The 15964-nt window shown below is 34.3% G+C and overlaps 2 protein-coding genes and 1 long non-coding RNA gene across 3 annotated transcripts; all 3 read left to right on the top strand.

Moving 5' to 3' along the window:
* Positions 1-306: 306 nt before the first annotated feature.
* On the top strand, positions 307-630 carry LOC139430364 (uncharacterized). The gene has a single exon (XM_071197221.1). It carries the CDS (start codon positions 307-309, stop codon positions 628-630), a length of 324 nt encoding a protein of 107 aa, XP_071053322.1.
* A 5742-nt stretch (positions 631-6372) lies between these two features.
* Positions 6373-7306, top strand: LOC111414001 (uncharacterized). The gene is made up of 2 exons (XR_002706234.2): positions 6373-6949; positions 7005-7306. It is a non-coding gene; the product is annotated as an uncharacterized lncRNA (long non-coding RNA).
* Positions 7307-7831: 525 nt separating this feature from the next.
* LOC111414000 (mucin-2-like) lies at positions 7832-10742 on the top strand. Its single transcript, XM_023045148.2, has 2 exons — positions 7832-7867; positions 7934-10742. The coding sequence occupies exons 1-2, from the start codon at positions 7861-7863 to the stop codon at positions 10663-10665; spliced, it is 2739 nt and encodes a 912-aa protein (XP_022900916.2). The 5' UTR covers positions 7832-7860; the 3' UTR covers positions 10666-10742.
* Positions 10743-15964: the final 5222 nt, after the last annotated feature.

Raw genomic sequence — 15964 nt, 5'->3', positions numbered from 1 at the left:
AGAAATATCATCCGAGCCAACACTAGTAGACTTCAACAAAAGCAAATACCGCTCAATAGAATCCACAGACACTTTCTGGACTAGACATTATTTATGTCTGAAGATTGCCTAATCAACATAGTAGAACCATTATTTTTAACATAAATTCGTCCATCATACGACCAACAGTTCCTCTTCCCAAATTTAGCCCAGGCTTGCTTCAAAAGATTATGATTCCGTGCAGTAAGGTCCTCCTGTATGTTAATCTTAGTCCCCTTCAGTTTACTTCTAGATCTACAGACTGATATCTATGGTACTGTACATGACATGCCATGCCCAGCTGGATTACATTTCAATACCGACTTAAATGTTTGCGATTGGCCAGAAAATGCTGGTTGCAATGGAGCCCCACTTCCAACTACCACCCCAAAACCTGATCCAAGTACCGACGACGTATTAACCGAAGAAACTACTACCACTACCACTCAAGCACCAATTACATCTCCAGTTCCTGGTGATGATTGCTCTAGAGTGGTATGCCCATCTCAAAATGGTGATTTCCCCGTCTTCCATTCCCATCCTAATGTTTGTGACAGATATTGCAAATGTGATTGGGAAGTAGCGTATGATATGCCATGCCCTACTGATTGACATTTCAACCCCGTTTTGAATGTTTGCGGTTATCCTGCTGACACCAACTGTCCTCATACATAATTTCCTAGTTTTGAAATGACCTAAATGAATTTATTGTATACTTACTATGAACAAAATTAATAAAGAACATGCAGCATTATTATGTTTTATATTTTTAATTTGTTGTCACATCATTCGGCGTACTTTAAACAGTAGCAACTAGCGTTATCGAATAAAAATCACGTTGGGACATCGCAATTATCTGTTCATATAAGCTTAAATATCTCATATCAGTTGATTCGACTCGTTATATTGATCGAGATTACTTATTGTTCAATACACAGGTGTTTCTATTATTCGTAGAAAGTTTGTTTTAATACTAATTGGGACAATATTGTAATGATATCCATAAGAAATTTTGGTTTTAACTTATAACTAAATATTTAATGTTATTTCAAAGAAGTTAAGTCACCGTTCTGATTCATTTTCAAATCTCAAATTATTTAGGACACCTATATAACATTACTTCCTATATCCTCTTCTCACAATTTAATTAAAAAAACACTTGAAATGATTTCCTTTGATAACATTAACATAATAACGTTCCCACTTCAATATTTGATAAAAACGAGTTGATTTAATGTGAATGAATCGAAACTGTAAATCACGAGGTTTGCTCCAACAAGTGGTCGGACTCGTCCGATTCTCGTCAAATGTAATCGCACATGTCAAGTAATGTCGTCACATTTCAGCGGATTTCATTGCATTATTTAACTGTGCGATTGCATTTGACGAGTACACGACAAGTCAAACCGCTGGTTGGAACAAAGCTATTGTGAATCTTGAAAATAATTCCTTTTAGACATTCTACAGGTGTCCGGAAATGACGTGTACAACGGAAGATCACAAGTACCTTGACCAAAAATATGATTATTTAACTAAACTTATCTATATACAAAATTGCTTAGTTTAGTCGCTAGAGGGCTTTGAAAATTTATGATGAATCAAAGATAAAACGCAAAACGAAAAATGCAAATACTGCTGTCAAGTTTAAGTGACAAACTGATTTACAAAATATTTTTTTGTGGCTAAACCGTTCACCCTACTAAAATTTTGTAAGAGAGAAAATAGTTTCTAAATTAAAATAAGTACTATTCAGAAAAATAAAATGGTCGTGTTTGTACAGGGGGTTAAAAAGATATGGATGCATAATCTATTGTTACAAAGTTTTTAAACACTCTATAATTTTCGAAATTAGAGTTTATTCCACAAATAGTTGTAATCTACTGATACAAATGCATGACCAAAAAATTAATAAAATCCATCGAGGATTTCTCGACTTATTTAAAAAAAATTTAAAAAACATATTATTTTTAAAGCCCTCTAACGGTTAAAGAGGTCCTTGTGTGGTACTTGTGGTCTTGCGTTGTACAGGTCATTTCTAGACATCCTGTATAAAGAAGAGATCTTGATGAAATCTTAATACATCAAGATTTGCGGGGCAAAATCTAACAATAAGTGGAAATTAAAAATATTAACTTTTAAGGTATGTTTTACAGCTTTATAGGAAGGAAGGAGTTTCTGCTAAAGTCAAATAAGATAAGGCAAAGTACTTAAATGATAATATACATTATCTTATCGAAATTATCAAGAAACTTTTTAATTAAAAAAACTAATGAATTAAAAATTAGCCAATAATTATGACAATAATTTCTTGGATAACTCAATCACATCTTCAGAAGGTTAATGAATCTCTTCACATATTTTTATATGTTTATACATTTATTTATATGAAAGTACTTGATCTATAGGGATGTGGTTTATACGAAGATTCCCACTTCGTGGCATATTTGAGAAAATAATTAGATTTGTCTTCGAGGTATTTATTTGAAGACCGTATCATGCGCTATAACCTTGCAGTTGGTTCATGAGTTAATCTAATAACTTCTGGTAAGCACTAGCAGAACTCAAGCAGTGTATCCTCTCTCATTTCGAGTGTCAAGTTCCTATTAGACGCACACTTCTCCCCAATTTTTGCGTTAATCTCCTGTTATAATTGTTGCTTCATACTTTTTAGTAAGTTTCTAGAAATTCGTAGCCTGTATTATGTTCACAGTATAATGGAAAGTGCAGATCCTTAATATGATAACTCTCTCATTTGTTGGTAACCATTCGGATTCTACAGCCTGTGTTAGTAAGATTGTTACTTCATGGTGGTTTCTGAGTTTTTCGTCCCCTGAGTAGTAAAGAGTGCCATTTTGAGCTTTTCTTGTTGCAAATCCTGGCCATCTTATTTCGCTTAATCTCATTATCTCTATAGCTTGTTTTAATAGAATGATTCTATTAATAGCCACTTGCTATATTTTTTAAAAATTAAAAAAAATATTCTTTTTAGAAGATAATTTTAATATACGTCTTATACGTAATTACAATGAGACGAGACTGTTGAAAAACTAAAAATAACAACATTCATTTTTTTAATAAAATTTCCCACGGAAACAAAGAAAATGAAAACATGGCTACTAAAAATTTTGTAAGTAATTTTTGGAAGGTGAATTGTGAATGTTTGTAGCGACGCTACAAATACTCCCCTTTCCAAAAGATACAAAGACCACTCCAAATTAGTAGCAACAAAGATATGAATGTAATTTTTAATTTAAATACAGAAACGAACTTGCAAATGTTTTTTGTAAGTGCTAATAATTTGCGATGAATTATTGATATTGAAAGAAGAATTATTAATCGTTGATAAAGAATTATTAAAAATTTACGAAGAATCGTTAATTGCAGAGTAAGAATTGTTAGTCAAAAATGCCGGTAATATTGACTATCAATTCTTTGTTATTTTTATTAATGACATAATTTTTCTTAAAACGTTTTAATACTCTGTAAGGTCCTTCAAATCTGGGAGATAAAGATTTGAAGTTTTGTAATTTTAAAAAAACGAATTCAGATGTCGGCAAATCTTTGTGAATGAAAGGCTTCGACACTGAATGAAATTTTGTTTGAATAGGTTGAAGCTTAAGAAAAGTTTCTCTCAAACTTGTTAGTAAGGGTGTTGTCCCTATGTTATGTTGAGAGGTTATGAAGAATTTCCCTGGTAGGCGTAATGGCTGCCCATAGACTAGTTCAGCGGGGCAACAACCGAGATCTTCCTTTAAACAGGATCTTAAACCCAGTAAAATTACAGGAAGATTGTTGTTCCACCTATAGCTGCATCCTTTGGCGGTGATGGCATTTTTAAGCGTCCTGTGGAACCTTTCCAAAATGCCGTTGCTCTGGGGATGATAAGAAGAGGTGTGGATCTGTTGAGATCCCAACAACTTATTGAATTGTCGAAAGAGATGGGATTCGAATTGTTGGCCTCTATCATGTGAGATGGTATGAGGCACACCGAATCTCGAAAAATATTGATTAAATAGGGTTGAAGCTATGGTTTCAGATGTCCAGATACAACATCGGATAGGTTTCTGGCCATCTAGTAAATCTGTCTATTATTGTAAGGATGTAGGAACAACCCATTGAAGTAGGTAAAGGACCTACTATCAATGTGAATGTGTTCGAAGCGTCCTTTTGGTATGGGTATATGATGTATTGGTGATTTTGTGTAACGATGCACCTTGGCCTTTTCGCATTGTATGCATGTCCTACACCAATCTTTAATGTCTTTGGTTAAATGTGGCCAAAAAAATCTTTGCTTAATTAAATTTAAAGTAGCTTTAAAACCGGAATGTGAAAGAAAATGAAATTTATTGAAAATATTTCGCCTGAAACAAGTTGGAATGTATAAATTAAGTGAAGAAGAATCTTCATACCAAAGATCTGATTTAGAATTTGTCATTCTACTTTTAGCAAGATGGTATCGTTTGTTCTGGCTTAAAAGTTGTTTATCAATAAGATGTTTCAACTCTATATCTGAATCTTGAGCCTCTTTCATTGCTGATTCTGAAGGATATTCAGAATTCAAACAAGTTATATTGATTCTAGAAAGAGCGTCCGAAACAACGTTATGTTTTCCTTTCACATAATTAATTTGAGAAGTAAACTCTACAATGTAGTTAATATATCTCGTCTGTCTAGGCGTTTTTTCTGATTTTGAAAAGAATACTGTTACTAGCGGCTTATGGTCAGTGAATACAGTAAATTGATTTCCATGTAAGAAATGCTTGAAATGTTTTATAGCTGAATATATTGCCAATAATTCCCTATCAAAAATGGAATATTTTACCTGACTAGAACTTAATTTCCTTGAAAAGAATGCTATAGGTGAAGTAACTTCATCAATTGTTTGAGAAAGAACTGCTCCCATAGCATAATCCGAGCAATCGGTGGTTAAAGAATAGATACCTGTAGGGGAAGGATGAGCAAGAAGGACAGAATTGATTAGGGCTTTTTTTGTAGCTTCAAATGCCTTTTTATCTTCTATTGTCCATGAAGATATTGTTTTTAATTTCTTTGAATTATAAGAAGTAACTAAAGAATGTAATGGCGATAAAATTCTAGAAATGTTAGGAAGGAAACGGTGGTAAAAATTAACCATTCCTAAAAATCTCTGTAATTCTTTAACCGTGCTCGGAAGAGGAAATTTTGAAATAACTTCAATTCTGGATTTTGAGGGTTTAATACCAGCCTGAGAAACATGATGGCTTAGAAAATCTAATGATGAAACACCGAAGATACATTTTGTAGGTTGGATATTGATCCCATAATCACTAAGCCGTTTGAATAAAATTTGTAGATGCTCTAAATGTTTGTCTTCAGATTTACTTGCCACCAATATATCATCCAAATAAACAAAGAGAAAATTTAAGCCAGACAGTACTTCGTTGATAAATCTTTGAAAAGTTTGTGCGGCGTTTCATAAGCCAAATGGCATTCGAACAAACTCGAACAAACCGAAAGGGGTACTTATTGCCGTTTTATAGATATCGGAATTTGGTGATAGCTCTGACGAGGTCGATTTTTGAAAAAGTTGAACATCCTTGTAGGTGAAGGTTAAAATCCTGAATATGCGGTAAAGGATAAAGGTCTGGAACAGTTATTAAATTCAACCGTCTGTAATCGCCGCATGGGCGCCATTCATCAGTACCTTTTTTGGGTACCATATGTAATGGTGAAGATGCGGACGAAGAAGATGGGCGGCAATTACCCATTTCTACCATTAATTCAAATTCTTTTTTGACGATTAAAAGATTTTTTGCATCCAGACGACGTGGTCTACTAAAAGGAAGATGCGAATTGGTGATAATTTTATGGCTAGTTGAGTGTAAGACTGGTTTTGAAAAATCCGGAATACATGTTAAATTAGGAAATTGTTTAACTAACTTTGTGAATCTAGTTTCAATAGAGATCTGAGAATTTATTAGATTAATTTTGGAAGGGTTAAAATTAAAAACAGAACAAATTGAAGCGATATGCGTTAAAGGATCAATTATTTTACGATTCTTGATATCAACTAAAAGATGGTACTTTCCTAAAAAATCAGCACCTAATATTGGTTTCGTCACATCTGCTAAAGTGAAAACGAATGGAAATGTGCGTCTTAGACGTAAAGATACAGAAAGTAATTTTTTTCCAAACGTTTTAATTTTGCCACCATTAGCGGCAGACAATACCAAGGATGATTCTCTTTTGTGAGAAGGAAATAAAGAAACAGGAAGTATCGAAATGTCTGCTCCGGAGTCAATAAGATAGTTAAGGTTATTGAGATCGTCGTAAATAAATAACCGTGAACTTACAGATTCAACTCCGGAGGATATATTTAAACCCTTAATTTTAATCTCTATTGAAACTTTTGTTAGTTTTTTTGATTTGAAGCTTTTGATTTTCAGTAAAATATGAGTTGAATTTACACCAACTCCCTTAGCAATACCTTGCTTTATCACCAAAACGAAAATGAAATTTGTAAATTCCGCAATTGTTATCACTTCTTGAAGGACTTTTAGAAGAAGACCTTGAGCGAAAATTCGATTTTTTCCTGAGTGAACAATGATTACAACAACGACCACTGTCAAAATTGTTGTAGTTACTGAGTTTTTCATTAATTGACGCAATCTGTGCGTCCACAACAGTTTGTTTTTGTGAAAAAGTAGAAATGATATTTTGACATTTTGTTGTGAAATTGTCAAATGCTTTTAATACATCATTCAAGGTTGTCTGTTGTGAACATGGGATGGGAGTCATTGTTGAAGAAGTAGAAGAAATGGAAGGAAATTCGAGAGTCGGCCGCTGTAAATTCTTATTAGTAGTACTTTGGAAATTTGTTTTAAAATTTTGATTTTCTAATGAGGAATTCGAAAAAGCTTCCCATATCTTATCGGCCATTGTCAATAAGTCGGTAAATAAAATATAGCTTGTTTTAATAGAATGATTCTATAAATAGTAAATTGCAGATGCATGACATTATCCAAGTAAAGCAGGTGGTATAAGTTAGGTTGCAGGAAACAAGAAGGATAGGAAGACCACAACAGACTTAGGTGAAGGCAGTATTGGACGCCATCCTCAAGAGAAGGAAAACTATGCAGGACGCCAGATATCTAAAGCATGGTCTAAGTTCGTACATAGAGTGACGACATAGTACATGAGAGAGAACTTTCAATTTTTTCAGCTGAATTGTGAATAACTTTATATTAGATTGAGAACTTGTGGATTAATGTAACGTAAAAAAAATAACAAAGAGCTAAGTTCAAGTGTATTGTTGTAGAAGGGAAATATTTTTATTAATCGGATTATTCGTAGAAAATATGTACAAAAATTAATTTAAAGTTTCAATAGATAATAAGACAGAAGGATTAATACAAGATAGATAAAGTACACAAAACACGAAGTACATTATGTTTGAATGAATAGGATTAATAAATCATTTTTTATTGTGGAAAACTAAGGATTACTGATTGTTGTATCAGATAATTAAAAAAAAATATTTTTCTAAATAATTATTTATATGTAATTAATTTATTTAAGTGGGTTAAAATGTTACGAACAAAAACATATATTTTTTATAATGTTTCTTAACGTGGTCTTTTACTCAATGAACAAATTTTTTTTTAAAGTGATGTTTGGTATATTTGTTGCTTAGCCAATTGTTTCGAAAATACAAATCAATCATAGAACGGACGAAGATTATAAAATTAATCCTTGATTAGAAAACACGATAATTGCAATTAGAAAAATTGTCTAGGTATATAAAGCGTTTCCTATTCGTAGCTTAATCAGAGTTTAGCTAGTTCTTGTCAGTTCATTACAACAATGAAGGGTAAGATTCGATTTCCATAAAAGTAAAGAAAAAGCTTTTTAATACAATTTTTATTTTAATTTATAGCTATAGCTGTTTTAAGTCTTTTGACTATCATTGGAATTGACGCTGATCCCGTTGGAGTATGCCCAAGTACTAACGGAGATTTCGTAGACTTCCTTATTGATGACAAGGATTGTAATAAATTTTATAAATGTGACTGGGGGAAACCTGTACTATACACCTGCCCATCTAATTTACATTTCAACTCTATATTAAACGTTTGTGATTGGCCAGAAAATGCTGGATGTGACGGATCAGGTGGACAATCAACTACAACCAATCTTCCTACGACTACAAGTGAGTTGCCAACAACACAAGCCCCTCCTTCCAATTCTGGAGATTGTGCATCGGTTACTTGCCCTTATACACCTGGAGACTTCCCGGTTTTCCACGCACATCCTAAAGATTGTGGAAGATATTGTAAATGCGATAACTACGGTACTGTTCATGACATGCCCTGCCCAGATGGATTACACTTTAATACTGTATTAAATGTCTGTGATTGGCCACAAAATGCTGGATGTGATGGATCAGGTACTACGACCACCACTCAACAAACAACTACTCAACAAACCACCACTCAACAAACCACCACCAAAGAACCAACCACCACTGAACAAGAAACCACCACTACAGAAAAACCCACTACTCCACAAGCAACAACAACTACAGAATCCACAACTGTTATTAATGGAACATGCGCATCTGTTACCTGCCCCTACACACCTGGAGACTACCCAGTTTTCCACGCTCATCCTGAAGACTGTGGAAGATATTGTAAATGCGATAACTACGGTACTGTTCATGACATGCCCTGTCCAGATGGATTACACTTTAATACTGCATTAAATGTTTGTGATTGGCCACAAAATGCTGGATGTGATGGATCAGGTACAACGACCACCACTCAACAAACAACTACTCAACAAACTACCACCCAACAACCAACAACCACTGAACAACCAACCACCACTGAACAAGAAACCACCACCACAGAAAAACCCACTACTCCACAAGCAACAACAACTACAGAATCCACAACTGTTGAAAATGGAAAATGCGCATCTGTTACATGCCCCTACACACCTGGAGACTACCCAGTTTTCCACGCACATCCTGAAGACTGTGGAAGATATTGTAAATGCGATAACTACGGTACTGTTCATGACATGCCATGCCCAGATGGATTACACTTTAATACTGCATTAAATGTTTGTGATTGGCCACAAAATGCTGGATGTGATGGATCAGGTACAACGACCACCACTCAACAAACAACTACTCAACAAACCACCACCCAACAACCAACAACCACTGAACAACCAACCACCACAGAACAACCAACCACCACTGAACAACCAACCACCACTGAACCACCAACCACTACTGAACAAGAAACCACCACCACAGAAAAACCCACTACTCCACAAGCAACAACAACTACAGAATCCACAACTGTTGAAAATGGAAAATGCGCATCTGTTACATGCCCCTACACACCTGGAGACTACCCAGTTTTCCACGCACATCCTGAAGACTGTGGAAGATATTGTAAATGCGATAACTACGGCACTGTTCATGACATGCCATGCCCAGATGGATTACACTTTAATACTGCATTAAATGTCTGTGATTGGCCACAAAATGCTGGATGTGATGGATCAGGTACAACGACCACCACTCAACAAACAACTACTCAACAAACAACTACCCAACAAACCACCACTCAACAAACCACCACCCAAGAACCAACCACCACTGAACAAGAAACCACCACCACAGAAAAACCCACTACTCCACAAGCAACAACAACTACAGAATCCGCACCTGTTGATAATGAAAAATGCGCATCTGTTACCTGCCCCTACACACCTGGAGACTACCCAGTTTTCCACGCACATCCTGAAGACTGTGGAAGATATTGTAAATGCGATAACTACGGTACTGTTCATGACATGCCATGCCCAGATGGATTACATTTTAACACCGAATTAAACGTCTGTGATTGGCCACAAAATGCTGGATGTGATGGATCAGGTACAACGACCACTACTCAACAAACAACTACTCAACAAACCACCACCCAACAACCAACCACCACCCAACAACCAACCACCACTGAACAACCAACCACCACTGAACAACAAACCACCACCCAAGAACCAACCACCACTGAACAAGAAACCACCACCACAGAAAAACCCACTACTCCACAAGCAACAACAACTACAGAATCCGCACCTGTTGATAATGAAAAATGCTCATCTGTTACCTGCCCCTACACACCTGGAGACTACCCAGTTTTCCACGCACATCCTGAAGACTGTGGAAGATATTGTAAATGCGATAACTACGGTACTGTTCATGACATGCCATGCCCAGATGGATTACATTTTAACACCGAATTAAACGTTTGTGATTGGCCTGAAAATGCTGGTTGCAATGGAGCCCCACTTCCAACTACCACCCCAAAACCTGATCCAACTACCGATGACGTATTACCCGAAGAAACTACTACCACTACCACTCAAGCACCAATTACATCTCCAGTTCCTGGTGATGATTGCTCTAGCGTGGTATGCCCATCTCAAAATGGCGATTTCCCCGTCTTCCATTCCCATCCTAATGTTTGTGACAGATATTGCAAATGTGATTGGGGAGTAGCGTATGATATGCCATGCCCTGCTGGTTTACATTTCAACAACGTTTTGAATGTTTGCGATTATCCTGCTGACGCCAACTGTCCTCATGCATAATTTTCTAGTTTTTGAAGTATGAGAATGAATTTTATATTATTTAACAATGTAATGAGTTAATAAAGAATTTGCATTAATGGTTTACGTTTTATATATTAGTCGGTAGAGAGTATTTACGCATCGGTAAGAGCTGTTTGGGGAACACTTGAATGATAATGACATGGTCACATTTTTGAGGTTCTATCAAAATTGATTTTTCAGAATTTCGAAACAGAGCTGAATTTATGCTAAATACATTTTCCACAACTCTCTTTGCTTTGCTCAACCTATAATTAAAAAATCGTTCTTTTTTATCATTTCCTATAGTCTACACGTCTACAGCATATGGTTTCATTATTGTTCTTTGTCAAAGTAAATGCTTCATCACCTTCTTCAGAAACAAGTTCATAAAAGTTATTTGGGCAGTGCATATTTCGGGTGTTTCTAGTTGTAGTGTCATTTCTAAAAACACCGATCGTGAAATCCTAGGAACTCATAACGCATTAATCGTATTATTTCTCTTGAATGCCTTTATCTTAAGTACTATCAAACTTTATTGCGACCCAATAAGTTCTTATTATAAAATAAAAATGACAAATGATCACACGTTACCAATTAGTAACCTTTTATAAAATACTCAATCTTTGTTTATCGACATTTAATAAGATAAATCGATTATATTTGTTCAATTTTTTTAACAAGGTTAATGGTGACTAGTGATTGATTGACAATTACACTTGACGTTGCGGCAGCCTCAATAGATATACACTTGATTATTTTTGAGATTTCAATTTCGTCTTTTCCGAACAATTGCAATAATAATATGATTGAATAGATAATAATATGATTAGTATTGACGGTATTGGGCCAAGTAGAAAGCAGCACAGAAGTAAAAGAAAAACACATCTAAACATTAAGAATCTGATGAGTTTATTTTAAGTAAACTAATCACTGAAGTGATAATATCTTGCGAAATTCTTTAGAAACGATAAAAGTGTTTATTTTATAAACAAAATAAGTGTTACATATATTTCAATCTATAAACAATAAACGTTATCGGGCACGACTATGGAAAGATTAAAAATTAGTCTGGAAAAATCATCTCGAAGAAAGTAAAGCAATTATTTAAGATTAAGCAAATTAAGCACTCATTATCAAAAAATCATAATAAATCGGAATTTGAATAAATTATTATGAATTTCTGAGCAGTTATTATACAAATTATTAGCTTTCTCTTGCAAGAAACAATATACAAAATATCTTTTACTTTTTGAGATAAAAGTTGTTAAACATAACAATGACATTTTGTCATTTTCTGCGATAAACAATTATGTCAATCATTTTCAAAACATCTTAACAAATGGTAGCTTTAGAGAGCCCGTTCCGGAGAATATGAGAATATAATAAATTTAAAATATAACTGTAAATAATGTTTGTATAATAATTGTAATTCCGGAATAAATACTTTTACTACTACATACTACTACTACTAGTAGATTTTGGGCCGGTTGTACCACCTCCCGATAAGTTTATCCGATAGATAAATTGGCGCACTTAGGGCCGGTTGTACCACCTCCCTATAAGTTTATCCGATAGATAAATTGGCGCACTTAGCGCCAATTTGGGTGTTGTTATAGGCAATCTCAGAAACTATAAGAGATACGAAAAAAGTAGGTGCCATGTCCCGGTCCCTTTTTTCGAGACTAATTCAATCCCCCAAACATCAAACCTCTATCTTCTTTTGTTTTTAAGCTATAGCCAAAAAGTCAAATTTTCGTGATTTCAAAAAATGCTCATATTTCGTTTATTTTTCAAATTATAGGAATGGGGTTGATACGTTCTTAACATACTTTTTTAAGTGGAATATACTGCCGTTGAAAAGTTTTAAATACAGGGTGTTTTAGAACAACGTTTAAATATTTATAGGGGTACTACTACAGTCGAAAACAAGTCGAAAGATGTTAATCAACATGGGTCTGAAACTCAACCGATTTCGAGATACAGAATGTTCAAATTTTTTGGGACTCTACGTTTTTTCTTTTAAACTATAACTACTACAGATTTGATACTTGGCAAATCGATACAGTATAACACTGTCTCTTTTTGCGAATAGTATGATGATTCCATTGCTTCCGGTTAGACAGGAAGTGAAAATAAATACCACTATTTTTCAGAAAATTCAAAAATTTTATTTAACAATTAGATGGCTTAATTCTAAACAACATTAATTCGAAAAAAAAAATTATTAGAAAAATTGAAATGACACAACGTAATACTAATACTAATCAAAACGAAGCTTTTTACTGAAGATGTTCAAAATGTCGACCAGCAACATCAATACAGTTTCTCATTCTACGTTCAAAGGAAGCCCGAACTCTTTCAAATAGCCCGTAGTTTTCACGAATTGTCTAGCAACCCTGTTAGCCGGCGATTGGGAAATGTTTCATATTTCCATTGACATGGCCGTACATAAACACCATATCGCTCATTTCAGCATTTGAATACAAGACCATTGCAAACGATTTTACTTCAGGTTTCGCAAAATCAAATTACTGGAGTTTGATTATTTCGTAATTTGAACGAAACGTCAAATTAATGTATGTTAGCAGATTGTACGTAAGGCAAAGCCTACTCCTTGTAATGGCCAAATTTTGGTAACTAATGGCATAACATTTTGTAATGGAATAACTTATACTAACTGGAAGCAATGGAAACATCATACTACTCTCAAAAAGAGACAGTTTCATACTGTATCGATTAGCCAATTATCAAATCTGTAGTAGTTACAGTTTAAAAGAAAAAACGTAGTCCCAAAAATTTGAACATCCTGTATGGCGAAAACGGTTGATTTTCGGACCCATGTTGATTAACACTTTTCGACTTACTGTAGCACTACCCCTATAAATATTTAAACGTTGTTTTAAAAGACCCTGCATACTTGATGATTTTTGAGATACAACACAAAGTTGTGTTTTTTTAAATACAAACTATACTTGATTACGATGTTAAAGAAAAGAGCATATTTTTAGCTTTCCAATTATGTATCGCATGTATGGTGTATTTGCAGAAAATAAGAGTTAATTTTCAATTCGAAAATAGTAAGCGCGAAAGTTTGATTATAGTAGGCGGGTCCGGACAGTAAATACTACCTAGTGGCTATAATATATGGTTTTGCACGAATAGGACAGAATAAAGTTGGTTTTGTACCATTGTTCAGGATAAGTTGGTTTTGTACCAACGAATAAAAACTTTGAATAGTTAATTTAAATTTCTCAGCATCTTATCCCTGACTTTGTTCACTAATAAAAAATGATTAGCATTTAAAGTTTGTTTATTAAAAATACAAGAAATGTATTAATTAATGAGTAATTAAATATGGACAACTTCAGGAACTAAAGAGTCATAAACTGTCATCTTCTTCTACTCAACTTACTGGTACTTACTGGTTGTAAGATTAGAACAGAATGAATCAATGAACATCAATGAATGAAATCTTCGGTAGTATTTTCCCAGTTTTCCCCAAACATAAGATGTAGAAGTTTTTTGATATCAGCAATCTTTTCTTTTGAAATTGGGTGAGATAGAGGAAAATTAGGAATCATAAACTGGGAGCGGAGTTTCCATTGAAACACCGGTTGAATGGGGATATGAAGACTTATGTATCATCTTCAAAGCGGACTCCAATATATTCTATATTTAATTTTATTTAAAGAAAATAACGCTTATTTTCCGCAGAAACATCATGCGTGCGATACATCATTGGAAAGCTAAAAATATACTCTTTTCAGTAACATCATAATAAAGTATAGTTTGTATTTAAAAAAATACAACTTTATGTTATATCTCAAAAATTATCAGCTATGTTAAAAATTTTTCAACGGCAGTATATTCTACTCAAAAAAGTGTCTTAAGAATGCATTAACCCCATTTCTCTAATTTCAAAAATAAACGAAATATGAGCATTTTTTGAAATCACTAACATTTGACTTTTTGGCTATAACTTAAAAACAAAAGAAGATAGAGATTTGGTCTTTACGGGATTGGATTAGTCTCGGAAAAAGAGAACGGGACATGGCACCTACTTTTTTTGTATCTCTTATAGTTTCTGAGATAGCCTATAATAACACCCAAATTTGCCCACCCTGTACAGTAATAAGCTTTGAGCACAACTATGACAAAATGTCTGAATATGTGATAAACATATTGATTTATGACAATTTTTGTAATCATACTTTGATAGCACCACCATCATATTGTTCTCTGTTTTGAGTATCTTCCTCGTTGCCATTGGTAGATTGAAAACGTTTCAATCTTTTTTGCATATCTTTAGGCATTCCCAGAGTTTGCTGACCTCTTCGCTTCAATTAGGGCAAGACTAATTCCTGTGCTAACCTTTTGAGGAACATTTTTCTGCGAATAGATTTTTAATTATTCTCAAAATAAATTATCAGTGCATTTATGCTCGTAACGTTCAGCATGGCAAAAAATACTACAGCTAGCCATCGTCTTATATTCCTTGCAAGATTATATGAGGTGCACAATTTATCGGCAGTATCCACACCTCACAATACTCGACTAATTCCATGTAATATTTTTATTTATTCCTTTCCACCGGTTGAATATTTTGCGCAGGGGAGTATCTGTAGCGTTACCATCACAGAACCTACCTGATTTTAAATTCTAATATTTGTTAAATCAGTATACCATGGCGTTGTCATGAAAATTTACTATTGTTTACATTTAAAATAAAACTTCAGTTCATTTTCATCATTTCATAACGTAACACGCATTGTTATTTTTATCCTTAAAAGAGGTTATACTGACAAATATTATTTAATTCACAACAAGTAAAACCTCAGTAGTCACTAGTGCGTTAACGTCAGATTTTGGATTATTGTTAGTAATTCGTCGTGTGGTGGTGTGATGTTTTTGAACTTCCGAGAGGTGTGTTGAGGTCGACGTCAAATTCATTGATTCCCACATCTTGTCGGCAATGGAAAGAATGTCCACAACGTCCTCTTTGCCAGAAGTGAAGAGTGCAACCAAAACAACTCGAGGTAGTCTCCTTTGCCACAATTTTAATAGTAAATTTGGACTAACCACCTGAGAACCACCAACTGTGGTCAACATCGCTCGATAAAAATCTGACGGTTTTTGATTTCCCATTTGCGAATCTAACAGAACATCATCCAGACGTTTTTCTTCACTCAATGATAACCTGTCAATTAACAATTTTTTGAGTGAAGAATATGGATTCGTGTTTGATTGATTCTGTAGGAGATCTACCACGGTGGAGATGATCTTAGTGGGTAAATTTGTC

Source organism: Onthophagus taurus, chromosome 7 (assembly GCF_036711975.1).
Source record: "Onthophagus taurus isolate NC chromosome 7, IU_Otau_3.0, whole genome shotgun sequence".
Classification (NCBI taxonomy): domain Eukaryota; kingdom Metazoa; phylum Arthropoda; class Insecta; order Coleoptera; family Scarabaeidae; genus Onthophagus; species Onthophagus taurus.
This window is presented reverse-complemented; position numbering and strand designations above follow the sequence as displayed.

Excerpts from the sequence above, each read along its gene's own strand:
- LOC139430364 (XM_071197221.1), top strand. The coding sequence starts at position 307 with ATGCCATGCCCAGCTGGATTACATTTCAATACCGACTTAAATGTTTGC.